The sequence below is a fragment of the Herpailurus yagouaroundi genome, unplaced genomic scaffold (assembly GCF_014898765.1).
Source record: "Herpailurus yagouaroundi ecotype Mexico unplaced genomic scaffold, PumYag 197, whole genome shotgun sequence".
Classification (NCBI taxonomy): Eukaryota; Metazoa; Chordata; class Mammalia; order Carnivora; family Felidae; genus Herpailurus; species Herpailurus yagouaroundi.
In genome coordinates, this window is record NW_024412428.1 from 21,782,500 (window position 1) to 21,809,911 (window position 27,412).

At 36.6% G+C, this 27,412-nt stretch overlaps 1 protein-coding gene and 2 long non-coding RNA genes across 7 annotated transcripts in view; 2 read left to right on the forward strand and 1 right to left on the reverse strand.

Annotated features, from left to right (window-relative positions):
- The window catches only part of LOC121012947 (uncharacterized), a 41,436-nt gene extending 21,248 nt beyond the window's left edge, over positions 1-20,188 (forward strand). The window contains exon 3 of the long non-coding RNA XR_005782418.1: positions 19,863-20,188. This is a non-coding gene — a long non-coding RNA (uncharacterized LOC121012947). The remainder of the gene's footprint in view (positions 1-19,862) is intronic.
- Positions 1-27,412, reverse strand: part of FNDC3A (fibronectin type III domain containing 3A) — a 146,020-nt gene that overhangs the window by 76,069 nt on the left and 42,539 nt on the right. For all 5 annotated transcript variants that reach the window (XM_040448399.1, XM_040448402.1, XM_040448401.1 and 2 more), the window contains exon 3: positions 24,765-24,840. In XM_040448399.1, coding sequence (XP_040304333.1) covers positions 24,765-24,840 — 76 coding nt within the window. The remainder of the gene's footprint in view (positions 1-24,764; positions 24,841-27,412) is intronic.
- Positions 1,714-2,492, forward strand: LOC121012948 (uncharacterized). The gene is made up of 2 exons (XR_005782419.1): positions 1,714-2,114; positions 2,343-2,492. It is a non-coding gene; the product is annotated as an uncharacterized LOC121012948 (long non-coding RNA).

Consider the following 27,412-nt stretch of genomic DNA (forward strand, 5'->3'; position numbering starts at 1 on the left):
CTTAAAAGGAAAGAAGAAAGAAATTAAGAACAGAAGGAAGTCTATTCTATATTACCACATCATTCATAAAGAAAGTATGTTTTAACCTCAAAACTGAAGGGATTTAACTTCAATAAATTTAGTTTAATGAAAAACCACTATATTATCCTTATTTTTCCCATTTCTCAGACTGGTGAAATTTCCCCAAATCTATGGACAAGGATTTGGGAATAACTCTTAATAGTAAGAGAGATAAGGATTTGTTTTCGAGGCTGGCTAAGTTCTGGTAATGCAAGAGGGAGAACACAGTAGAGGTAGGATAACCGTATTATCATCATCCAAATGAGGACACTTCTGAAAGTGAAAGAGGGGCCTAAAAATTATTAAAATTATGTAGCTCTTTATTGATTGACAAATTGCTTTTATTACATTGAAGGGCATGAAAAGCTCTATTAAAAATGTTAAAAAATAAAATGCTTAATTAAAAACATGCAAGTACATTAAAGAATATTTTACAGACTCCTTTATATTGAATATCTGGATATTAAAATAGTGTTAGAACAGTTATTTTTAGTACATATCCATGTAGTTTAGTAAATCTGTTAGCTATATGTGTCTTTAATTCCATATCCCTGGTCTTTAACAGAAAATTTTTTTTAAGTATAGTCTCATTTTTAATTTTTTCATAAAACTGCCTGCAAGTATTATATTTTATGGTTAATAACTTTGAAACTGTTGACACATTTAATTGACTCTTTTCCATAATATTTTAATTTAAGACTACAATATTTATATTCTGGGAATACTCTTGATTCTTAGGTGCCATCTGGTAAGATCTGAGCAAATTCTGCTAAATAGATGCTATTCATAATTCTATTCTTTTCTTATTGAAATGTGTAAATATCTCAGTCCAATTATTTTCACTGGACCACAATTACCTCCAAATTTCAACAAAACTCATTGAATTGCCTCCATTTATGGTTCTTTTAAATATTTAACCAAATTTAGATTTTTTTTTTAGCTCACTGTTGCTGAAAGGGTTTACTTCAAAATAAAAAAAAAATCACTGCCAATAATAAGTAGTTATAGATTTATACAATAAATGACAAAACCATTCAGACTTTTTTCCATATATATATATTCAGTGGCAGGGAGATTTAGATTTTATTTCCTGCATGTACTTTACATTCATCTAACCTATACGCTTCCCAATGGTTACCTCATGACGCCAAGTGGCCAGTAGGGGCAGCAGCATCACATACTTCTTCAGCAGCCACCACTATGAGGAGACTGAAAGGAGTCAGCTGACCCTAGCCCTCTAGATCTAAGTACTTTGCTTTACTTCTAAGTACCTTAACTGCTGTCCTTGACTTGCTTCTGGTAAGGGTTAGAAAAAAAGAAACAATTTACTCTAGTTGCCTTTAAGATTTAATCATAGGTTAAAGTGAAAACAAGAGATGGATATACTGCTTACTAGAGGGGGTCATGGCAGAAGCCAGAAATACAAAATGGTAGATGACCAGATGCATTACAGATTTTTTTTTTTAAAGTTTATTTTCATTTATTTTGAGAGAGAGAGAGGGAGAAAGAGAGAGAAGGGGAGGGGCAGAGACAGGGAGAGAGAATTCCAAGCAGGCTCTGTGCTGTCAGCACAGAGCCTGATGTGGGGCTCGAACTCATGAACACTGTGAGATCATGACCTGAGCAGAAACCAGAAGTCATACTCTTAACCGAATGAGCCACCCAGGGATCCCGCATTACAGTTTATTTTAATGAAACACTAAATTATACTCTGTTAAACAATGAAAACCCTGGAGCAAATGTTGAGCTGGCTGGACACCAAGATGAGAGTTATATATATACTGGAACTGTCCTAGACAAACTGGGACCAAATAAAATCACCCTATTAATAGTAGATGCTTATTTGATAAGTCTACAAAACACTTGGCAACATTCACTCACTAGAGGCAGGCAATTAGCACAGGCCTTGAGTCCAGGAATTTAATAAGTTGGTGACTATAATTTGGGAACAGTAATGCTGAGAGTTACAGAAGAAAAAGAAAAGATTAAGGTCATTATTCACTGTTTAGATGTTTAAGGGCTTTTTCCTTGAAAATACATTATTCTTTTTTAAGGTTAGATAGGGGCGCCTGGGTGGCACCGTCGGTTAAGCGTCCGACTTCAGCCAGGTCACGATCTCGCGGTCCGTGAGTTTGAGCCCCGCGTTGGGCTCTGGGCTGATGGCTCAGAGCCTGGAGCCTGTTTCCGATTCTGTGTCTCCCTCTCTCTCTGCCCCTCCCCCGTTCATGCTCTGTCTCTCTCTGTCCCAAAAATAAATAAAACGTTGAAAAAAAATATATAAGGTTAGATAAAATGGATTGCTTAAATTAGGGGTCTGAGTATGATCCAGAATTATGGGTAATTTCATATATCTGTGTACAGCTAATTAAAAATTTACATAATTAGATTTGCTAGTAAGCATTTAGATTTATCAGTGATAAGCACACTAAGTAGAAAAAAGTTTGAAGGACTATCATATCATGGGTACAATTTAGTTAGCACTAAATTGAACTGTATATAGATAAAAAACTTGAAGTAGGAGATGTATTTGTCAAGTACCTGTTTCTAAAGAAGTTATTTTTAATGTTCTTGTTTAGAAAGCGACAAAGGCTGTGATAGTAACATGCATGGATGCAGCAGGTTGTGAACACTACTATTTTTAGTATCAGTCTAATGTGAACAATGATGAATCATTCTTTGTTATTCTAGTAGGAAATAGTGCTTGAGATTTTACTGCAGCACATTAGATTAACTATCTCTCAGTAACTGCACACCCACATGCTGACATCACACTGGCAGTGATATGGATCAGTGACGCAAATCCTGTCAGGATCAAACATTAAGGCCACAGAGGTTGAAAAAAAAGTGCCTACATAACAGGGCAGACCAGTCATTCAACATGCACAGACTGCATTAAATCACTACTGCTAATGTTAAAAAGGGTTATGATATTCTTTTTACATAATAGCTGAGCTTTATAATTTTAATTACAGATTTCCCACATAACCCACTCTATATATTTATCTTTAAATTTCCTTACATCTTCTGTGCTTTAAGGTCTAGATCTTTTAAAACCTGTCTTAAGGTTCTACCAGCCACTGCGTTATCCGGAAAATGGCTTCTGTAGCCACACTGTAGACAGATCTTTTGAAGAATATGCCACATTTATTTTTTTATATAAAATGCTGTGCCTGACAAATAACATTTACATTGAGATTTGGAGCAATACATTCCATGGCCTCACAATTCATAGCTACCTCAGAGTCTTTTTTCCACTATCATTTTCTTCTTTGGGCTTTCCCTATTTTTAGTTTTATTGACATGAAAATATTGATTTTTTTTATAGTTACAGATGGATTGGAGAAGATGGTTTACCACGAGTAACTATATAGAAGTTTTCAAAATATCTTCACCCTGAATTAACCCTCTTAGAGTTAGAGATCTTCACTTCCCTAACAGGAACAGAACCTATCTCTGGAGGCTTGCCACAGAATGTTCACATTCTCCTTGTAGGGTCTTCTGAGAAGAAATTAGGTGTCTACACTTAAACATTAACATTCCTTTTCCTCAAAGACTATCACTTCCCAGGAGAACTGGAAAGCTGACGGGAGATGAGAGCTGATGGTAAATTTAACAACCTTTTTGTTCTATCATCATTAATCTGACATAATCAGACTAACTTGAAAATATGCCAACGATCCTTTCCCATGCTCTCAGGCATTTACTTTCATGTTATTTCCTATGAGAAATTGTTTTTAAAAAAAGAGAGGAAAAGTAAGGGCTCTCCTTCATTCTAAGGTGGTTGTTGTTGTTTTTTTAAAACTAGTAATCATCTGAAAGAAACATTTGGAAGACATAAAAATTACTGAGATAGTTGTGTTTCTGGTTCTTTTTGAAGGGTAATCTTTAAATCTAGATTTTTCACAGTAGGAACCAAATGCTATTTCACAATTGAAAACATTGTTATACTTTTCCACTACACATGAACTTTCATCAGGAGAAGACTGGACTATAAGCTCTTATTTTTCTGTCATGATTTATGTATTTTGATCATTTGCCGTTGGCCACTATTATATCTTCCTCATCCCATCCTTCTCAGGGCAAGTCCTTACCAGCTAACATGATCTTAAATGGAAAAAAGGAGATTAAAAACTCACTGTGTTGATGGCTTGCTAAAGACTATGAAGGGAAGAAAAAACTCCCACAAAAGGAAAGACACAGATAGAGGCTTCATATCCCTTTCATTCTCTTCAAACATTACCAGACTGGGAAATACAGAGTAGATCATTTATGATGAGATTTAAGGTGAGAAAGGGAGGAGGCGTGACTCTTCCCAGGCTCTTTGCTTGTGGCCATAAAACACTTTGGAAATATTTAGATTGCAAGTTTGAGATTCCTTTTCAACCTTGTTCCCCAACCATACAGTTTGTCTCCCAAAGCAACCATTCTTTGCTTCTTGTAAAGCTTTTCAGAGATATTCTATGCATGTAAAAGCAATTATATGTATATTCTTTTAAAAATACAAATGATAATATACTATACACACTGTTCTGCACCTAATGATAGAGCTTAGAGATCTTTCCAAATGGTACATGTAGGGCTGCTTCACTTAATAGCTGCACAGTATTTCACTGTTACAATGTATCATAATTTATTTAACTACTCCCCTATTGATATACATTCAAGCTATTTTCAACCTTTTACTATTACAAGCAATGCTGCAATGAACATCTCTGTACAAACATCATTTCATAAATGTGTAAGTGTATCTGTAGGATACATTATTAGAAGTGGAATTGCTTCAGAGAAATTTACATTTTTGACATTACCAGATATCAGTTTATACTAATGTATTTCTCATTAACATACCCTTCCCAGTAGTTACCACACTTTTTGATAATTGCCAATCTGAAAGGTGAAGACAGCATCTCGATATAGTTTATTTTGCATTTTCTTATGAGTAAGGTTGAATATCCGTATTAAACTTTTAAGAAAGAACTATTTATTTTTCCTTTTCTGTGATCGGTCTGCTCCTAGCCTTTGCCTATTTCTCTACTGGATTTTCAAGGGCTCCTTATACATTTAAGAAGTTAGCTCTTTTTGATAGGCTGCAAATATTTCTATTTCTTTGTCTTTTACCTCTCTTTATGTTGTTTCCCTCCCCTCCCAAGAGGGTGGGTTAGGGTGGCACTGGGGATGAGTATCCAAACATTAGAAGTTGAAAGCCGAAGCTTAGAGTTTGCTCAAAGAGAGTGTTTCTGAAATGTGATTCTACAAAATCTGGTTTCATAAGGTACTTATATTTTTTTAATTTTTAAAATTTGTTTATTCTTTTAATGTTTGTTTATTTTTGAGAGAAAGCAAGAGAACGAGTAGGGGAGGGGTAGCGAAAGAGAGAGAGAATCCCAAGCAGGCTCCCCGCCGTCAGCACAGAGCCCAACACAGGCTCAATCCCAGGACCAGGGAGATCATATGACCTGAACCAAAATCAGGAGTTGGATGCTTAACTTACTGAGGCATCCAGGTGCCCTTATTTTTTTTCATTTTAGAGAAATAAAGTGCAAGCGGGGGAGGAGGCATTGGGAGAGAGAGAGAGAGAGAATCTCAAGCAGGCTCCATGCTCAGAGTGGAGTAGGATACAGGGCTCAATCCCACAATCCCACGACCATGACCTGAGTCAAAATCAAGTCAGAAGCTCAATCGACTGAGCCACCCAGGTGCCCCCATAAGGTACTTCTAAAAAAGGATTCTATTGTCAAAAGAGTTTAGAAGATGCTACAAATGACAAACACATCTTGAAAATTGATGATGAATGGCCTGTTAAAGGTGTTCGTAAGGTCTACGGCAAATCAATTTTATTTTCTTAAACAACGCAAATGTACTGGCTTTTTTTTACCTCCTATAATACTAACAATCTTACAGTACCTGTTATACTGCTCTAACCTTGAAGGGAATAGATAGACCTGTAGTATGTTTCTTTGTATGTTACCTTATTCATTCTTTTTTACCAATCCCATAAATGTTACACGTCTCTCATGCTTCCAATTTCAATCTCCTTTTTCTCCTTACTTTGCATAATTTACTTTAAAAGAAAAATTTTTTTTAATGTTTGTTTATTTTTGAGAGAGAGAGAGAGAAAAAGAGTGCAAGTGGGGGAGGGGCAGAGAGAGGGAGTCACAGAATCTGAACCAGGCTCCAGGCTCTGAGCTGTCAGCACAGAGCACGACACAGAGCTCGAACTCATAAACTGAAGCTTGAACTCACAAACCGTGGAGCTCGAACTCACACCTGAGTGGAAGTTGGACACTTAACCAAGACACCCAGGTGCCCCCACTTTGCATACTTTTCTTGAAGAACACAAACTCATTGCTTCAAATTACATATTGACAAATTCACAATTTCTATTCTGTGATGGTTAATTTTATGTGTCAACTGGACTGAACTAAGAGATGCCCAGATAGCTGGTAAAACATTAATCCTGGGTATGTCTATGAGGGTGTTTCCAAGAGAGATTAGCATCAATTGGTGAACTGAGAAAAGCAGATGGCCCTTCCCAGTGTGGGTGGGCAGCATCCAATCTACTGAAGGCCAGAAAAGAACAAGAAAGTGGAGGAAGAACAAATTCACTCTCTCTGCTGCCCCTGAACATCAGTAATCCTGGTTCTCAGGCCTACCATCAGCTCACTGATTCTTAGGCCTTTGGATTTGGACTGAATTTTATCACTAACTTTTCCGGTTCTCCAACTTGCAGAAGGCAGATCATGAAACTTCCTGGCCTTTAAAATCATGTAAACTAATTGCTAAAATAACTCTCTTCTGATACATATCTATGTATATCCTATTGGATCTGTTTCTCTGGATAATCCTGACTAGTACACACTCCAAGCCTTTCTTATGAGCAAGATCTATAAAACCAAAAGGTACTTTGAGCCTACCATGCTCATCGTTTCCATCTTTTTACCCAAACCAATCCTTTTTTCCTTCTACATTATTTAGCATAGTAAAAGGTGCTCTCCTCCTTTAGCTTTCTGCTCAACTGACTGAAAATTATAAATCAGCCTAGTCTCTTCTTACCCCCCACACTGAGCTCCCCACATTTCATCATTATTACTACTCTTTTGGTTATTTTCCTGTTTAAAACCCTCAGCGGCTCCCCGTTCCCTTCGGGATAAAATCCAAAATTTTTGGAGTTACATATGAAGGGATTTGTTACATAGCCTGTTTTCCTTTTTAGTCTCCTTTTCAGATACCTCTCCATGTACAATGTTCTCCAATCTATCTAATTAATCATATCTTTTCAGTCTCCTCTAATGTCCGTGCAGTATACCTTTGCACAGGTGATTCCTTCCGCCTCTAAGATATTTCTCTTTTTTTTCCCCTTATGGCTAAACATCTGTTTCTTTGAGTATCAACTTTTCCTGGAAGCACTCAACAGCTATTCCAAGCTGTGTTAGGTATTCCTTCTCTGGCCTCCCACAGTATTTGGGCATACCTAACTCCATCATAATATATATTCTACTGCATTTTAACTGTGGATTACTTGCCTGTTTCCTGCTGTGAGGCAGGGTCTAGGTTTCTCAAATGGCTGTCAAGAATTGAGCTTTCCTTCAGGACAGCACAAAAGATTTATGGCAAATTGTCTTTCCAGGAAAAGAGCATGCCTTTAGTTATTCTGTTTTGTGTTCTGGCGAGTGCCTGAGTATGGGAGACTGAGTACAAAAGGGTAAGGAATTCCAACATATTAAGATTTTAAAGAATGTTACAATATTGAAATGAAGATCTTTCATTGTAATGATAAAAGGATTTTCCAAAAATGGTGAAAGATTATATGATAAAATAAAACACAAGGGGATGTTAAAGACAGAGAACTTTGTTGATCCACAGAAAATAAAAGCAGGATTTAATTAAAATCTCTAAAAATGAATCAACATTTTCAAATAATGTTAGTACATAGGTTTTGGGATCAGAATTCTATGTTTAAATTATGACTCTGGCCAAGAGTTACTCAACCACTGGAGCTTTAGAGCAATTAATACACAACTGCAAGAAAACTGTTTACCACCACAATTACTATGTTTTTGTATGACTCTTATGGTTACTGGTGACATGTCTATATGTGCTTTAATATAATACTATAGTCACAAGACACAAGCCATACTTCTATAGACATAAAAAGGGTCTAAGAAATGAAACTATGTTGGTTGCTATGATAGAGGAAATGAGAACTGTGAGATGAGTCCTAGATAAGTTGGAAGAAGAAAATGATATTTTCCTCTATTTCTAGGTAAGTAGTAAAAATTACATTCAACATGTTGTCACATAACAAAAAGAACCAGGAAAGATCTTTTCTGTTTCCTGGGACAATTTCTGCAGATGGTATAAGGGTATGTGAATCAGATTATGTAAATTCATGGTAATCTCTATAACTTTATATAAATGTTCTCTGAACAACCTAGGCTTGCCTTATCATAGCTATATACTTTGGGGAAAAAATAGAAAGGTTTATACTTGAGTTAGAATGTTTAATTAACACTTCTTTGAGTCCAAAATTGTGGTTTTAGTTACTACAAGGTTAAACTAAGGTAAATCTATGTATTTGTAATTGTTGCCCTTCTCACCAGATCTTTCTACTGAACTTAGAGAGTCTGGTTTTTATTTAATAAGGAAGGTAATTTTTCTAAGACATTCTTTCATAGGGTTAGGCAAATGTATGTAGAACACAAAATAGGTCTGCAGTAATACTGGTTTCTTTCTTTAGCATCTCTTCACAGAATGGTTTAGCTAAAAAGAAGAGGATCCAAACAAATATATCTTCTTCCATAAATATAGTCTGGCTTATACAGATAACTTTTTTGGCATCGGACAAAATCCTCAACATCTAAAGGTTTTTTTTTTTGCCCTGGGTTTCTTATATGTCCCCTTGTGTGTCAGAATTCTTTAAATCAGTTCTATACTATGGTATCAAATTTATACATTTCTTTTCTTCCACCCCCTTAATTTTCAAAAATCGTCAGACTATTATTATGTACTTAATAAGCTTAGTATGTCCCATTTTTTAGTTTTTAATAGTTAAAACATCCACTTATTTGTACCAAAATACATTATATGGTTCACCATTTTCCTTAATGAGCCTTACAAGGCCTCAGCTTTAAAGAAAATAATCTATACATTTTTAAAAATGAAAGTTGGACTAAATAATTTAAAAGGGGCTAAAACTTCATATCTGTTATTTAAGCAATTAATATTGTAATCAATATTATAATTGATAACCAAAATGATCACATTATATAGAAAATGTAAAGAAGAAAGAAACTCCTACCTATGGTAATCCTACCATACAGGGACAGGCACTGGAAGGAAATGTGCCCCCAATTTTTTTGATGCATATATATTCATTAAAGTCATAGTTTTCCTAATTACAAAAGAAAGCTAATTCTGTTTATATCCTTAATGTCCTTCAAGATTCAAGTTCTAATTAAATAAAACCACTAATTAATAAGAATTTTTAATGTTCTATTTGAAGAGGTAAAAAGTAGAGAATAGAACTCATCCTTTGAGTGTCCTAACCCCAAAACTTGTTTGGATGATCCTACTGTGAGCACCCTTCCTGTTCTTTTCCATCATAGCACTTCTCTCACTCTAATGAATTCCTTAACTGTTTGTCTTCCCTAGGAAACTATAAACTTCATGATGGGCAAGGATAACGTCTATTTTATACATCACTATGTCTTCAGTTTTGCAATGGTGACTGTACATAATAAGTTCATAATTTGCTAAATGAAAGAATGAATTAAAAAAAAACCCTCTAGGCTATACTTCAATCTAGACTAAGCAATTTATCAACTCAATTTTCTAAATAATAACAGTACATATGACCAGTATTAATGTTTATAATGATTCTGAATTGTTTTCTGTATACTCTGTTTACCAAGGTTGACTATAAGTGTTTATTTTGTAAACATTTTCAGTAAAATGACTCAGAAAAGGGCTTTCTGCTTTTCAGTTGATAGGAAAGGTATTTTACAAGAACACTGTGCTAGGTTAAAGTTTAAAGCATACACTTTTATGTCTAGAGTTATTAAATCTAATAACATCATCTTCAGTAAAAATATCTTAAAACCAACTGATGAAGATTTCTTGCCCAAAAGATGAGCAGGTAGAAATGTGTGTGCACACTCCTGTGTGATTTTTCTAAGACGACGCAACGTGAACAAAGGTATGAAGGGGGTATTGGCAAGAAATATGTAGAGGTTAGGGGACCTACAAATCTTGCAATATTTGGACTGGAAAATTTCTGAAGTAAAGCTGGAAAGAAAGATTGGAACCAGGGATGGAGTGCCTAGAAGGTTAGGCTAAGGGTTCCATACTATACAAAATGGGAGAAGGCAAGGTTTTTCTGGTTTTTAGCACAGTGATAAAAAAAAAAAAGTAGTGTTTTAAGAAGGCCAATCCCTAGAGTTGTAAAATAAATAAGCAAAAGTGACACAGACTTTTCTGTAAATAGATTTGGGTCCTAATCAATGTGGGACTAGTGTTTTTAAAAGGCCATAAAACTACTCAGGTGTAATACATGGCTAAATGGATTTTTGTGACAAGTTTTAATCAAATCTGGTTAGAAAAGTATAGCTCTCTAACGTGGCTATTTGTGGAAATTTCCCCAATTTATACATCCAGTTAGGCAGATTTGATCGAATCACATTATCTCTATATCACTTAAGAAGAAGTAATTGCTTCATATAGATATAAGTTCTTAACTTATTTGCAAGTGAATTGTCCAGAAGGGTATTTCAAGTCCAGAATGTACTGACTACTCTCTCAACTTTATGAATGATAGTATGGTTCTGCTATAAACAGTCACCAATGAAAACTGATATGGCCTAAAATGTAGTTAAAATACTGTGCACATGCAGTAACAAGAAAAGTGGAATGACCTTTTATTATTAATTACTGTAGAATATATCTGAATGTATCAAACATTTAGAAATATCTAATGTAACTTAATCCTATGTATATATCTATATACATTTATCTGACAAACATATCTGACATGGCTTCCTTTGGACCAAGATCACTGACTAAAAAGCTCAAAAATCCAATTCTGCTGGTGGACAAAGAATAAGAATAGAGAGAAAATTCCAAAGGGACAAGTGAAAAGTTGCTGGGGAAAGGTAAATAAATATTTTTTGGGTAAAGAGAAAGAAGGGGAAAAAGGGGGGGGGGGAAGAAGGGAGGTGGAAGTTTCTTACTTACAGCACTTGTTTTATTTACTTAAAATGCTATTTTTATTTTTTTATTAATTTTTTTTAACATTTATTTTTTGAGAGACAGAGAGAGAGAGTGAGCAGGGGAGTGGCAGAGAGAGAGGGAGGCAGAGAGAGAGGGAGTCACAGAATCTGAAGCAGGCTCCAGGGTCTGAGCTGTCAGCACAGAGCCCAACACGGGGCTTGAACTCATGAACCACGAGATCATGACTTGAGCTGAAGTCAGGTGCTTAACCAACTGAGCCACCCAGGTGCCCCGGAATAAAATGCTATTTTTAATAGGAAGTACATTTACAAGATTCAAAAATGAAAAATGTAAAAAAAGTATACAGAGAAAATCTTCATTCTATCCTTGTTCCCCACTTCATGTACTACCACCCCATAGGTAAACACTGTACTTACTTTTAGAGGATCTTTCAAGATTTATTATTATTCTGTACTCTGTGGCATTTATTCATTACTTTCCAAAATTGTTTGCAACTAAGCTATGGTCAATTAGAATGTGAGAAGTGATCTGCATAATCTCCAGGGTATGTCTTTAAAGAAGAGGGTGTATCTTAAATCTCTTTTTCTCTTCCCCTTTTGCATTTAGTCTGGGACACAGACATGGTGGTGAGCCAGCTTGGTTCATGCAGATGAGCACAATATCCTAGGGATGGCAGACCAAGACAGAAGTAACTTGGGTCCCTGTGTCACCTTTGGGGCAGACAACTCCACACAAGCACTAATTGCCTATCTTTGAACTATAATTCGAAAGAGAAAAAAGTTTGTATTATTTCTCTTAGTTTTCAATTGCTGTGTAACATTAGCACAAACTTAGTGGTTTTAAAAACATCCATTTATTAGTTCACAGTTCTGTAGTTCAGAAGTCTGGGCACAGTATGACTAAGTTCCCTGTTCAAGGTACATAAGGTGAAAATCAAAGTGTTGGTTAGGGTGTGTTCTCATATGGGGGTTGTGGAAGAATTCAGATTCTTACGGTTATAGGACCAAGACCCTCATTTCATTGCTGGCCATTGGCTTTCTGGAAGCCACTCTCAGCTAGAGGCCACATTCTTTGCCACATGGTCCTTTCCTGAATCTCTTACTTCTAGAAGAGTCCAGTCCCTTTTTTAAAGGTTGACCTGATTAGTTGAGGTTCACCCCAGATCATCTCTCTTAAGTCAGCTGGACTGTATAATATAACCTAATTATGGAAGTAAAATTCATCATATTCATGGTCCTAGGTGTGTACAATAGGGGGCAATGACCTTGAGGGCTATCTTACAATTCTATCTACCACATCTTTTAAATTTTTTTATTTTACATTTATTTATTTTTAAGAGATAGAGTGAGACAAAGTGAGAGTAGAGGTGGGGAAGAGAGAGAGGGAGACACAGAATCCGAAGCAGGCTCCAGGCTCTGAGCTGTCAGTACACAGCCTGATGCGGGGCTCGAACCCACAAACCGTGAGATCATGACCTGAGCCGAAGTCAGACGCTTAATCGACTGAGCCACCCAGGCGTCCCTCTACCACATCATTTAAATTCTGGCTTCAGGTATCTTACATACTTTTTTTTTTTCTTTTTTTGGTAAAAATTTAAGTTTGTAAAATTTATTTTTGAAATTTGTGGCTAAAATATGGATAAAATTAACCATTTTAACTATTTTCAAGCGTACAACTTAGGGCATTAAGAAGACTGTTGTACAATAATTATCACCATCAAAAAAATTACTATCATCCATCTCCAGACCTTTGTTATCTTTAAAACTGAAACTCTGTACCCATTAAACAGTAATTCCTCATCTCTCTCCCTTGCCCCCCTAGCAATCACCATTCTACTTTCAGCCTCTATGAATCTGACTAAGAGGAATCTTAAGTATTTGTCCTTTTGTGACTGGCTTATTTTACTTATATGCTACATATTTTTGAACTCCTATCTTAATATACATCAAAAAAGATTGAGGAGGGGGCACCTGGGTGGCTCAGCTGGCTGAGCGTCTGACTTTGGTTCAGGTGGTGATCTTGCGGCTCATGAGTTCGAGCCCCACATCAGACTCACTGCTGTCAGCTCAGAGCCCACTTCAGATCCTCTGTCCCCCTCTCTCTGCTCCTCTCCCACTCTCTCTCTCTAAAATAAACACAACAAAACAAAAAGACTGAAGAGGGGTTGCCAGGGAGATAGGAGAAAAACCAGGAGAATATGTAAACTATAAAAGGAAAAGTCAAGAGAATAATGTTCCAAGGGGGGAATAAATAATACAGTGTGAAATCCTGCTAGAGAGGTTAAGTATGATGAGAACCAAGACCACTCATATTAGTAATAGAGAGGTTACTAGTGACCTTCACAAAAGTGTAGCAGTAATTCTCTAGCAGTACTAGTATTATACAGTCACCGTGGTTACTACCTATTGTTGATTATTTTCCCATGCTAGGAGAATTCGGAGTCAAGCCGTGATATACAAAGCTAAATAAAATGAATATAGCCCCAAAACAATCCCTTTGGCCTCAGTTTCCAAGTCATTTCATGATGAAATGGGATTTTAAACAAGTATTTCAGGGGAAAACACAGGTAGTACAAAAAAATAAGAGATAACCTATATGTTGTACATAATTATCTACTGAGATCATTTATTCAATTAAATATTTACTGAGTGCCTACACAGTGCCAGGAATAGACTTCATTATAACTGCACATTTCCTCAGCTGTTTCATATATAAAAGGCTAAAAATGTTCAGTAAAGACAGTATGTTTATTGGGCTAATCTTAACCTAAGCAAACAAATAATGATGCTAATTTTAATCAAAGACCAATGGATATTTGATCCTAATAAAAATCCAATCATAATAATCTAGGGAGAAGCAAATATCTGAGAAATTAGGAACAGATAGCAAAATTTCTTCTATAGAAAGTGTATTATTTCTATTTTTCTATTTCCTAAATATAACTACTTTTAAACAAAAATAACTGACCACATAGTCATTAATTTTTAAAAACCATAGCAACCTCTCCCTCATGAAAGCACGTTACCATTTTCTTTAACTTAGACATACATTTTTTTACAAGCATTTAGAATTATATATTCAAAAGGCAGCTTTAAAAATCAAACTAAACAGACACTGTTTTACATATGTAGTTCTTAAGAGTTAAAAATCTGCTTAAAGATCTTTTAGCTCTTCTTCTATTCTGACTCTAATTAATTAAAGTAGCTATATTCATTTTTCATTCTTTCCTTTAAAATTGTCTAATCTTCCCATACTTTCCATTATAAGTCAATCTGTTCTTATCTTCTTCATTTCCCACCTTGTAATCTACCTTTAATAAGTGGCTTCTTTCCTAAAAGGGAAAACAGGGTCACTTGAAGGGGAGAGAGAATTGTACCCAAAATAAACATTTTATATTCATATTTGTCTATTTAATAAAACATCATTTTGTGAGGCCAGCTCAGAGAAGGCATAGATCCCAAAAGGCTCATTTTAGTCACTAACCAATATAAAAAGTATCAGAATGCAACAGGCTTATAAATACTTATTGAGAAGTTAATACAAGCTATTGCACATATCTGTATTTCTGGGTCTTAATTTCCTGTTGCCATTACTCATTATAATATTTTTAATCAAGATTTTTGTCACTTATTTTAAAAGAACTTCCTAAACTGGTTTAGATTTTCTATTTCCAGAAGGATAACTTTAACAGTGATATTTTATTCATTAGGAACATAAAGAACTGAGGACAACTGAATTTGCCTATATTTTCCTTTTTGGCATCAATGTTGCAATTTTCTCTTCACTAAGTCATATATAATATGGTTTCTCTCAAAAAGTAGCACTTAATAGCTTTTAGGGACAACCTGGGACTATTACACAATGTACTTAGGATGAGTCATAGTCATTTACTTAACCTAAAATGGGCTGGATTTATGAATGGATGATCTGCTATGATTCATTTTTACAAACAAGACTCATTAATGTTTCAAAACTAGTATTTTAAGACTCTCTACTAGAACTGCTGTTTTTATCTTGGGAGAGGAATTGTAAGTGGTAAAGTCTTTAATAAAATAATGTTACTTTCTACCAGTATGAAAATAGTTGCCTTTGAAAATAAAATGCTTTATTTTCTAAGGGTGGTTAGGATTTTATAAGTAATATATAAAGGACCTAACTTTTCCATGGTTTAGTTTGCTAAATTGTAAAGTAATGCCTACTTATATAGGAATAAGAATCTACTACACATGGTTTCTACTTGAGTTATTTATAGTTTCTGTAGAACCTAAAGAACTTGGTTAAATTCAGTCAGATTTGTAGTGATAGAAAGTCAGTAGGCCAAAGAAAATCAGTGGTCTTATAAAAAAAACTCATAGAATACTGATCTCCCTATTATTCAAATATATTTAAGATACAGCAGAAGATACTGGCATAGTTACATATGCCTAAGAACTTGAACAGTGGAAACTTAATCAAATTTGCACTTGCCCACCCTTATTTCACATACGTGCAAAATAATGACCAGAATTTAAGTAGTCTACCCAAAGCTACAGAATCATAAAATTTTAGACTCATGAAGAACCTTAAAGGGCATCAACTCCAACCATCCACTCAAAAGAAATTAAACCTCCTCTCTAATAGCCCCATCACGTGAAGAGCCAGCATATGTATTACCACCTACAAAGATGGATGGAAACTGATCACTCCTGAGCCTTTTGGGCAGTTCTGTTTACTACAAAGATCTTTCTCATACTGAGCTAAATCTGTTTTCCTAGAATTGTGCCCATTGGTCCTAGAACCCAGGTGGACTTACTCTCAGACCTGTACCTGTAACAATGAACCATTAATTCGTTCACATACCTTATTATTTCTTTGAAGTTCTATTGTGAATTTAGGAAGAAAAGTTATAGGTACAGTTATTTCATGCTGCTAGTTATAGTAACTGTACAATGATATATAAAACAATAGACATTTAACTTCTAATAAATTTCAGAGGTACTTTTAATATCAAACCCTGACATATCTAACAAGAGTCAAGGGGGCTGAGGTATAGTTTGTATACATGTCTTGGGGATTCCAGGATATCACAGCAGATCAACTAGGAGTTCCACTTGCATGAGAACTCCATCTTCCTCTTCCTTCCCTGACAAAGACATTCTGAGAGAAAAGGGCTTTGATTAGATCTGATGGGCATAAGGGATTCTGACAAGAGCACAGAGAAGAACAAGTCCAGGAATTCCAACTTTTGGAGGGCAGAGAACTCACTCTTAGGTAACAGAGTTGGGATTAATGGAATACAGGGCTTATCAGTATTTAATAAAATACTGTATTTATTAAGGACCTCAAAAATCATCTGGCTCAGTTCAGGAGAACTGGCTAAAAAATGCTCTGCAAAGGAGATCACAAATATGAAAGAGCAGACTAACTGTAAGGAAGGCAGATATTTGGTTATACTCACCATGATCCCAGAGCACACAGAGAAGAACAAAGTAGTACCTACTAGTTGGGACAAACCTCTTAACTTCAAAAACCCCTCTAATGGCAGGAAGAGTCAGGATGAGGGGCATGAAAAGACAAGGTGAGAATAGAAAAGCAGTGACGAACAGCAGCAACAGTGAAGAGAACAAAAAAGGGAACGGAAGTATCAATAATAACTGCAGCAGGAGCAACAGTATTAGTCACTTCTTGAATGAGGTGACAGCAGAAGAAACAAGAGTCAAATAAATCCCCTACTGGGGTTTCCCATGTAGAATGGAAAGCAACATCAGCAGCAACAATGGTGAGAAAACATCAGTAACTGCTGAGAAGTTGCACACAGTCGCTTGGAAGAAAAAGGAAAACAGCAGGACTTGGGAGGTGGAGCCTGATGTCACACTAACTCTAGTGGTAAAGGGGCTCAGAATCAACGTATTCTTAGATTGCTATGTTATTGGCTTCCCTAAGTAAGCTAAGATATGAGAAAGCAAAGGTTAATACTTCTCAACAAACTTGAATTCACCTTGACACTTTTTCTACACATAGGAATCAAATCGTAAGAAAATAAGCAGAAATCCAGGATGGTCGAATGATCAACATCCTGGCATTATCTTTGGTTCACTTTTTACATATTTAAGTTAACATGTCCACATTACTTTATAATCTTAACTGGTGCTCATGTTGAAGACTCTGATACACTAAAATACCCCTAAGTATAAAAGTATATTTTTGGTTGATAGTACTTAGCAAGGCAAACAAATATACTGATATACTTAAAAATATTTTAGCAGTTAATTTCAATAAATATTGACAGCATGCCCACTAAGTTAAAGGCATTATTTTAGCACAGAAAATCAGAGATGAAAAAGAGCCAATTTCTATCATTAAGGAAACCAAACAGAAGGAAGCTAATAATCCTTGAACACTTCAATGTTTTATGTACCACGATAAAGACAGCATCATTGTTCCTGCCCCTATAAGCTTCAGAAGGTTAGTGAAAGTTTCTCCCTCAAGTGTTTATTTCATTAGGAATGAGGATTATTAATACATTACAAGTTGGCATCCTGTTCACAGGTCTGCTTTGAGCAATAACCATTCACTAGCTCAACTACTTTATGAAATATGCCCAGGCACAGATATACTTGTTAAATTTCAGGCTCCCCGTCAGTGTGCTCGTTCCCAAAATTAAAGAGATCTCAGTTTAACTAAGAGGTAATTTTGGAATCAAAGAATCTTTAGTTAAATACTGGAGTTTACCCAATCAAACTTCTTTTCTATGTAAGAATTACTTTCATAATACCACCCAACCCAATGCATGAGCACATACAATGATGGGACTCAGGTGTGACAAAGCAATGACTCCATTTTTATAGAACCATAATTTTTGGACAGTTCTTCCCTGTCAAAATTTGCTTCCCTGCAACTCTCATCTGTCAGTCTAAAATTTTCCCTCTAAAAGTGCTGAGAACAAGGTCTTCAAGTCACAGCTCTCTTCTAGGTTAAACATCCTTCAACTATTTTTATAGTCTTTTATAAGAATAATTTCTTGACTGTATGCTCTCCTGGCTGCCTTCCTGGGTTCAATCTCAGTTTGTCAATACTTCTTTCAAAATATGTTAAAGGGATACCATCTAACCAGAGTAATATGCCAACTGTTTTGAACTTTCCTGCATCAGGGGAGCTGATGTCCTGCTTCAGGTGAGCATGCACCCCGCTCCAGGTAAGCATGAGCCCCACTTCAGGTGAGCCCCACTCTCCCCACTCCTCCACCCCTCATGGGATTCTCTGTGTCCCTTGCTCACTTGCACCCTCTCTCTAAAAAAACAAAACAAAACAAAACAAAAAACCAAAAAAACCCATCTAAGTCCTAGGGGCACCTGGGTGGCTCACTCGTTTAAGTGTCTTTTTTTTTTTTTTTTTTTAAGTTCATTTATTTACCTTGAGAGACAGAAAGCTCACACGAGCAGGGGAAGGGCAGAGATGGGGGTGGGGGTGGGGAGAGAGAGAGAATCCCAAGCAGGCTCTGTTCTGGTAGTGTGGAGCTTGAACCCATTAACTGTGATCTGAGCTCAAACCAAGAGTCAGACACTTGGGGCATCTGGGTGTCTCAGTCAGTTAAGTGTCTGACTCTTGGTTTTGGTTCAGGTCATGGTCTCATAGGTTCCTGAGATTGAGCCCTGCATTGGGCTCTACAATGACAGTGCTCCCCTGCTTGCATACACACACACTCTCTCTCTCTCTCTCAAAAAATAAATAAATAAGCTTAAAAATTTTCTTTAAAATAATCAAGTTCTATTCATAATGTTAAGTCTTCCTTTCTGGATAAGACTTCCTTTCTGGATAAGTCTATCCAGTAGTGGATACTGTCATTTGTTTTGGTGCGTAGACTCTGAAACCCCTTTGTAGGTTGAAGGAGTTGACTTGGTGCAAGGTAAAGACCACACTGGTCCTATGGGTGCTGATAACCTAGAAGGCAGTGGTTGGTAGCACAAGATTCCTGTGGCAGAAGTGGCATCTGTACTACAATATTGAGTTCTTAGTGAAGAAAGGGCACTCTTGGCACTGATGAGGACTCCTAAATCAGACCAGTTTTGTAGTATAGTTGTGGGGCATTGTTCCTGAAGATCAGCCTTGAGTCTGGTTCTCTAGTCCTCCCATAAATTCTCTGAGACACAGAATATCATTTTCTTGGGCCGCCTGGATGGCTCAGTCAAGTTAAGTGTCCAACTCTTGACTTTGGTTCAGGCCTGCTTGGGATTCTCTCTTTCCCTCTCTCTCTGCCCCTCTCCCACTTGCATGTGCACCTCTCTCTCTCTCCCCACCAAAATAAACACTAAAAAAAAAAAAAAAAGAAAAAAAAGGAAAAAAAAGTATCATTTTCTTAATCATTCTCATTTTTTCATTCTCAAAAAATTTGAAACAGTAAGTTTTGCCAAAAAAATTGCATGTCTAGCTGGTACAAAGAACTTTCTTCCCTGACCATTTGAAAGGAAAATGCTGACATGATGGCCCATCACCTATAGAATACTTTCATATGCATTTTGTATTAGGACATTCTCTGATATAACACAACCATCAAAACCAGAAAATTAACACTGATACCTCATTACTATCTGTTACAGATTGAACTGTGTTTCCTAAAAAAGATATGCTTCTGTACCAGCACCTCAGAATGCAGTTTTATTTGGGAATGAAGTCATTGCAAATAAAATTGGTTAAGATGAGGTCATGTTGGAGTAGAATGGAACCCCAATCAAATATGGTATCCTTATAAGAAGACAGCCATGTGAAGACACAGAGACACAGGGAGAATGCCATGTGAAGATGGAAACATTAAAATGATGCCTTTAAAGCCAAGAAACCCCAAGGATTGCTGGCCGTCACCAGCAAGTAGAAGAGAGGCATGAATTCTCCCTCAGAAAGAATCGATTCTGCTGACATCTTGATCTTGCACTTCTAGCCTCTACAACTATGGGATATTAAACTTCTGTTGTTTTAAGTCACCCAGTTTGTGTTACTTTGTTATGGCAGCCCTAAGAAACTAATAAACCATCTAATTTTCAAATCCCATTCAAGATTCACCAATTGTCCTAATAATGTGCTTTCTAGCAAAAGCATCTAGTTCAGGTTCACATGTTGTATTTAGTTGGCATGTCCCTTCAGTCTATCAGTCTGAACAGTTCCTCAGTCTTTCCTGGACTTTCACAGTCTTCACCTGTGAAGATTAAGGGTTATTTTACAGAATGTCTCTTGATTTGGGTTTGTCTATTATTTCCTTGTGTTTAGATTCAGATTATGCATTTGTGGCAGAAATATCATGGAAGAGACATCATGTTCCTCTTAATGTATCATTATCAGGTAGCACACAATTTTGATTCCTGCCATTACTGAAGACATACAATTTCATCACTTGATTAAAACGGTGCCTGCCAGGCTTCTCCTGGCAAGTCGGTCACTATATCCTTTTGACATGTCTCCATCCATTTTGCAATCTTCCCCCTTTCTGGGGTAACAATATGTTCCATTCTCATCTTGTACTTTCTCTGCCCCAGACCCAGAATCAGGAATGTCTGATTTTTCTGATTCAACTGCCAGAAGGATTCATTCTAGTTTCTTCCCTTTCCACACCTAAAATTCCTTCTTAGATAGTAAGAAACCCAGGTCTCTCATCATTCTTAACAGAACTGTTTCTTTAATTAGTCCCCCTGTGTGTGTCATCAATCTTCCATCTCTGCCACCACTCCCGCCCTCCACTCTGTCCCCCGGCATGTATGGCCTTATCCTACTCACGGTCTAATGCCCCACACTGAGCCCACCCCACCCTCTAACAACCCTCTATGTAGGTGTCCTTCGCTCCTTGGCTCCATGTCACCACGCACAAGCTCTAACAACCTGTGCTGGACTACCCACTCCACTTTTGTGTATATTCTCTTTTTACCATATTTGGGCTCTGATTCCCCACACTAGGCCATTCTACCCCTCAGCCCATCATGTGGACTACTTCTTTCCTCTGCTTGGGCTCTGATACACCAGGTTATTCCTCTATGGGGATGCCCTCCTCACCTCACTCAGGTTCTCATTTCCTATGTTAGGCTGTCCCCCATGTGTGGATGGGTGCTTCCTGGGGTTTGATATCTCCTGCCACGCCAAAGAGATACCCTCCTCACTACACCCAGGATCTGATTCTCCTTGCTGGATTCTACCCTCTACCTCCCATGTAGACATTTTCCTTACCTCATTTGGGCTCTGACACATCAAACCAAGTCACCTCCTATCCCACGAATGCCCTCACACTGTTTGGGCTCTGACTCTTCTTGATGAGTACCTCCAATGTATGGATACTTTCATTACCCTGCTGGGGCTGGGACACCCCATGCCAGGCCATCCCTCTGTGGAGGCCCTCCACACCGTCCTCTGTGTGGATGTCTTTTTTACGTGACTTGGGCTTTGTCTACTAAGGACCACCTCCATCGTGTGAATGGTCTGACTCTACTGGGGCTCTGACAACACATGTCAGGCTACCCTTCCACACAGATGACCTCCTCATTCTCAGCTCTGACTCCCTACATCAGGTTGCCTTCACCTGTAGGTACTCTCACTTTATTCTGGCACTGATTCCCTATGCTGGACTGCTTCACTGTATTGATGACTTCTTTATCCTGCTGAGATTCTTACATGCCACACCAGGCCACCCCTTCTTGATGATACGCTCATCAGCCTGCTTAGACTCTGAGTCCCTATATCACGACACTTTGCTGTGTGAATTCTCTCCTCACTCTGGGCTCTAACTCTCTGCACTTGGCTGTTCTCATATGGATGAACTCTTCACCCAATTTAGGCTCTGACACCCCACTTGGGCACTGCAGCTCATCTCTGCCACTCCTATCAATGCAGTGCTGCTGAAAACTAAATATATTCCCCCCAAAATTCATATGTTGAAATCCTAACCCCAATGTGACGGTATTAGGAAATAGGGTCATTGAGAGGTGATGAAATCATGAGAGTGGAGCCCTCATAAATGGGATCAGGCACCCTCACAAATGGGATTAAGCCAAATGTTTATTAATTTACACTGGAAATAATCCCAGTTTTTTAGGTTTCATTACAGAGGTTTTCTTTTATTGGTCTAGTGACTGTGAAGAGAAAAGTTTTCCTAACCTGATGGCCTTAGAGCCAAGGATACTAATTTACTCTGAGCTTCACTGGCATATGATTTTTCTCCCTTAAGGCTTTCTTCTTTGTTATCTGTTGCCTCCACACTGAATTCTACTCTTACCTTTTACCTAGCTCTAGAACTAGTACAGGAAGATGTCTGTTACATAATAAAAACTAGTGATAGCAAAGGGGAAGAAAAGGAGAAGATGAGCTCCCAGTAGTCCTTAGTCTTTTCTTGTCCTGTCTTCTCTTGCTTGGAGCGAGAGCATGATGGTCTTTAGAAAAACTTCACCCCAAGCCCTCATTCACTATCAGTCCTTCCACATTCATCCTGTCTTTTAATTTTGAAAAACAAAAACATGAAAAGGGGAAAGCTTTTTACCTTCTTTACGGTTCCCCTTTTTCTATCCTGTGTTTTTAAAAACTCTGCCCAGTAATTTAAAAAAAAATTTTTTTTTCAACATTTTTTTTATTTATTTTTGGGACAGAGAGAGAGACAGAGCATGAACGGGGGAGGGGCAGAGAGAGAGGGAGACACAGAATCGGAAACAGGCTCCAGGCTCCGAGCCATCAGCCCAGAGCCTGATGCGGGGCTCGAACTCACAGACCGCGAGATCGTGACCTGGCTGAAGTCGGACGCTTAACCGACTGCGCCACCCAGGCGCCCCTCTGCCCAGTAATTTTAAAACAAAGAGTCCACTCTTATAATATGTCATACAGAGAGGAGTCTCGCTTTTCTACTGAAGCAAAGAAATTTATCTCTGCATAAAAGTATCTTCACACGGTAGTCAGTTCCTACTATTAAGAGACTATTGGGGTGCCGGGGTGCCTGGGTGCTCAGTTGGTTGAGTGTCTGACTTAGGCTCAGGTCATGATCTTGTGGTTTGCAAGTTTGAGCCCTATGTCGGGCTCTGTGCTGATAGCTCAGAGCCTGGAGCCTGCTTCCAATTCTGTGTCTCCCTCTCTCTCTCTCTCCCCTTCCCCTGTTCATGCTCTGTCTCTCAATAATAAATAAACGTTAAAAAAAATTAAAAAAAAAAAAGACTATTAATACTACAGGCACATTATAAATTAAATAGGCTATTCGGGTCCTGCCAGTCTTTACCTGCCAGTTAGGATTTTATAAAAATAATTCTATTTTTATACTGGCTAACTCTTAGAATGTAAGTTTCTAACAGAGCTATGTCTTAGGTTTATTTGTACATTTCTTCAACTTGTTTTCAATAAATATTGTTTATGATGGAAGCATTTTAACTAATACAACATCTTTTCAAACACATCTGCAAATGAGGATACTCATTACCATTATAGTGTGACTTAAAATACAAAAACTGCTAAACACAGTTAGATAACCAGACTTTGAATTTTAAATAACTTTTATTTATTTATTTCTTTTTAATGTTTATTTTATTTTGAGAGACAGAGCACAAGCAGGGGAGAAGCAGAGAGATGGAGAGAGAGAGAGAATTTCAAGCAGGCTCTGCACTGCCAGCACAGAGCCTGAATGCAGTACTTGAACTCACAAACCATAAGATCATGACCTGAGCCAAAATCAGGAGTTGGACGCTTAACCATTTGAGCCACCCAGGCACCCCAAGTAACTTCTATTTTAAAAGTTAATTTATAACTATAATTTGTGAATTTCCTTCCTTACAAAATCAATTAAACTGCAATGTGCTGATAGAGATTAAATGACATGCAAAAGTTCTATATAGCTAGTAAGTTAGCAGAGTTGGGATTTAAACCCAGGTTCTCTGATACCAAAGTCAGTGATCTTTTTACTGCTCTTCTCTTTAGAGTGGTGGTTCTTCTGTATGCCTCTCCTGGAACACATGGTAATATCTGGAGATGTTTTAGTTTGTCATAAATGTGGTGTGTGGCAGGGTGGCTAGTGACTTTACAAAAAAAATTCTTTTAAAGATAAGATCTGAACTTGGTATTGAAGCATTGGTAGGATTTGGATAGGCTAGAGATGGTGGAGATAAGGGCGGATTCTAGATAAGAATAGTACAGAAAATACAAGACAGGTTCAAGAAGACAATGAATAAGCCAACTTAGCAAGATAAAGGGAAACAATATTAAAGGGAAAGGGAAAGCAACACTAGAAACATGAAATAATCTTTTAGAAAGACTAAAAAGGAACTTGAACTGGGTTCAATGAAGATTTTTGAGAAGGGGAATGTAAGACTAATCAAGAAACCAGGGAAAAGAGACTGATTAGGATACTACTGCAATACCATAAGGTATTCAGAGTTTGTGAGCTGGTGTGGTAGTGGTAGTGAGAAAGAAAAGAAGAAACCATAAACATAAACACCTTTATGTATTATAAATTTCTGTCATCTCAAATGATAACAAATTACCATTCTTACCTGTAATACATTGAAACTGTCCATCTTCTCTTCTTATTGTAAATGCTTCCCCTGGGTTAACTTGTACCAGAATAACCTTTAAATGAGGGAAAGAAGTATTAATCAGAACAAAATAATCAAATAATAGAGCAAATAATAACAATCAAGATTATATATAAAACAGTATTACATATTTGCCAGGACAGTAGATGTGAGCTATTTAACCTTATGACACTGGGAAGGAAAATGGGATTACACATTTTACACATTTGTTAAAGTATTACTTCAGTTTTCTGGAGATTTAAGCCAAAAGTAAGGGAATAAACAAATACAGTGGCACACTTTTACTGGAAAGGCAATAAACTTTACTCTGAAACACAGATGGAGTCAAACCACAGAATATTTGGCTCATCTATCCTTAGTTCATTAGTTGCTAAGTATTTCATTTTTTAAAAGATAAAGTATAAAGTGATAAGCAGAGCTTGAGATGAGCATACTTGACTTAGTAGGACATCTCAAGTTATATTTTGGAATTTGTTAAATTAATCTCACCTTTTTTTTTCATTATAAAGATTATACACCCTAATTTTATGACATTTGAAAAACAGAAAACTGGAAAAAAAATCTGAAGTCCTTCTATCTTACAATAAACACTGTTAACATTTTGATAAATTTCTTAATCTTGTTCCCTATGCATAGGCTTAGTTTCCCCCCTTAACGTACATACATACGTATATACATATTTATATATATGTAAGAACTCCAATTTGCTATCTTTTAATGTTTAATATTTTAAAAAGATTTTTCCATGCTATTAACCACTCCAATGACCACGCCATAAACTACTTAACCATTTTCTTAATGTAAGGAATTTGGGTAGCTTTCAATTTTTCCATTATTAAAAAAACAACACTGAAGTGAACATTTTGGTATATAGTTTTCCCCTCTTTAATCCATTTCCGGTTAATTTTTGTGAATGGTGTACAGTATGGGTCTAGTTTCATTCTTTTACATGTGAACATTCCAATTTCCCCAGCATCGTTTATTGAAGAGACCGTCTTTTCTGCACTGAGTATTCTTGGCTTCCTTTTCAAATGTTAGCTGTCCATACACGCATAGGTTTATTTATGGGCTTTCAATTCTCTTCCTTTGGTCCTTTCTGTTTTATGCCAGAACTTTTAATTACTATAGCTTTACAATACAACTGGAATTCAGGAAGTATGATGCCTCCTACTTTGTCCTTCTTTTTCAGGATTGTTTCGGATATTCATGGGTCTTTTGTGGTTCCATACAAATTTTAGCAGTGTTTTCTCTACTTCCGTAAAAAAAATTCCATTGGAATTTTGATGGGGATTACCCTGAATCTAAAGATGGCTGTAGACAGTATGGACATTTTAATAATACTAATTCTTCCAATCCATGAACATGGGATACCTTTCCATTTATTTGTGTCTTCTTCGATTTCTTTCATCAAAGTTTTGTAGTTTTCAGTGTAGAGATCTTTCACCTTCTTGGTTAATATTTCAGGCAAAGATTGAAAGACCCTCATTTCAAGGGAAGTAGGTAGGAAGAAAAGTAGGGTGAATGGAAAACAAAATAAATTGTTAGAAATAATCCAAATATATTAATAAAATAAATATAAATGGACTAAGTTTGCCTATTAAAAAGAGTAAATAAATTAGATTAAAAGAAGTTAGAGAGAAAATGCCAAACCTACTATTTTGGTGGTCTATTTTAATACTTTTTCTCAGTGATTAACAGAACAGGTAGATGATAATTATCAAGGATATGGAAGACCTTAACAACACCATTCATAATCTTGATTTGGTGGCCATGTAAAGAATATTGCACCTGACAATTAGAAAATATATATTCTTTCCAAGCACATATGGAATTGAAATGAAAATTACAAGAATGGACTATAGAGAACATCATAAATCAAGTGTCACAAATTGCAAAGAATTAATATTGTATGTCCTCTATTTGCAATTAAGTTAGAAATTTAAACATATATTTGCAAATTTTAAAAAGCTTCAATAATTTGTGGGTTAGGGGAAGAAATCATAATGAAATAGTAAATCAACAGCAGTGAAATGTAACAAAAACATTTTAAGTTAAAGCCCTGAAATAAAGGCACAATTGTATTATCAAAAAACACAGGCCTTTAAATACTTAGAACAGATTGAAAATTAGTAAGCACCCAAGTCAATAAGTGAGAAAAGGCGTAATTAACTCAAAGAAAGTTAAAAAAAAAAAAAAAGGAAACAAAAATAAGAAGAGAAATAATGAATCAGAATAAAAAGAAATGCTGGAGGATGAGAAAATAGCTTTAACAGAAATCAGAGTGAAGGATAACCAAGAGAAAAAAAAAGCAAGAGGAAAAAGTAGTCAGTCACGTTTTCTGGGCAGGGATTTTTTTCCCCTAAGGAGATTCTTGAACCTTGGGAGATTTTATGCAAGTAGATGGCTTTAAAATGCATTTTATAAAATCTAGGAACTTCTCTCTGTACACAGGTTTTATTTAGGGGGCCTGCTTCTTATTACTCCATAATCTCAAATGTTATCTCTTCAGAAAGGCCTCCCCTGACCATCAAATTCTAGGGTATGTTTATTTATTTATTTTGAGAGAGAGAGAGAGAGAGAGAGAGAGAGAGAGAGAGAGAGAGAGA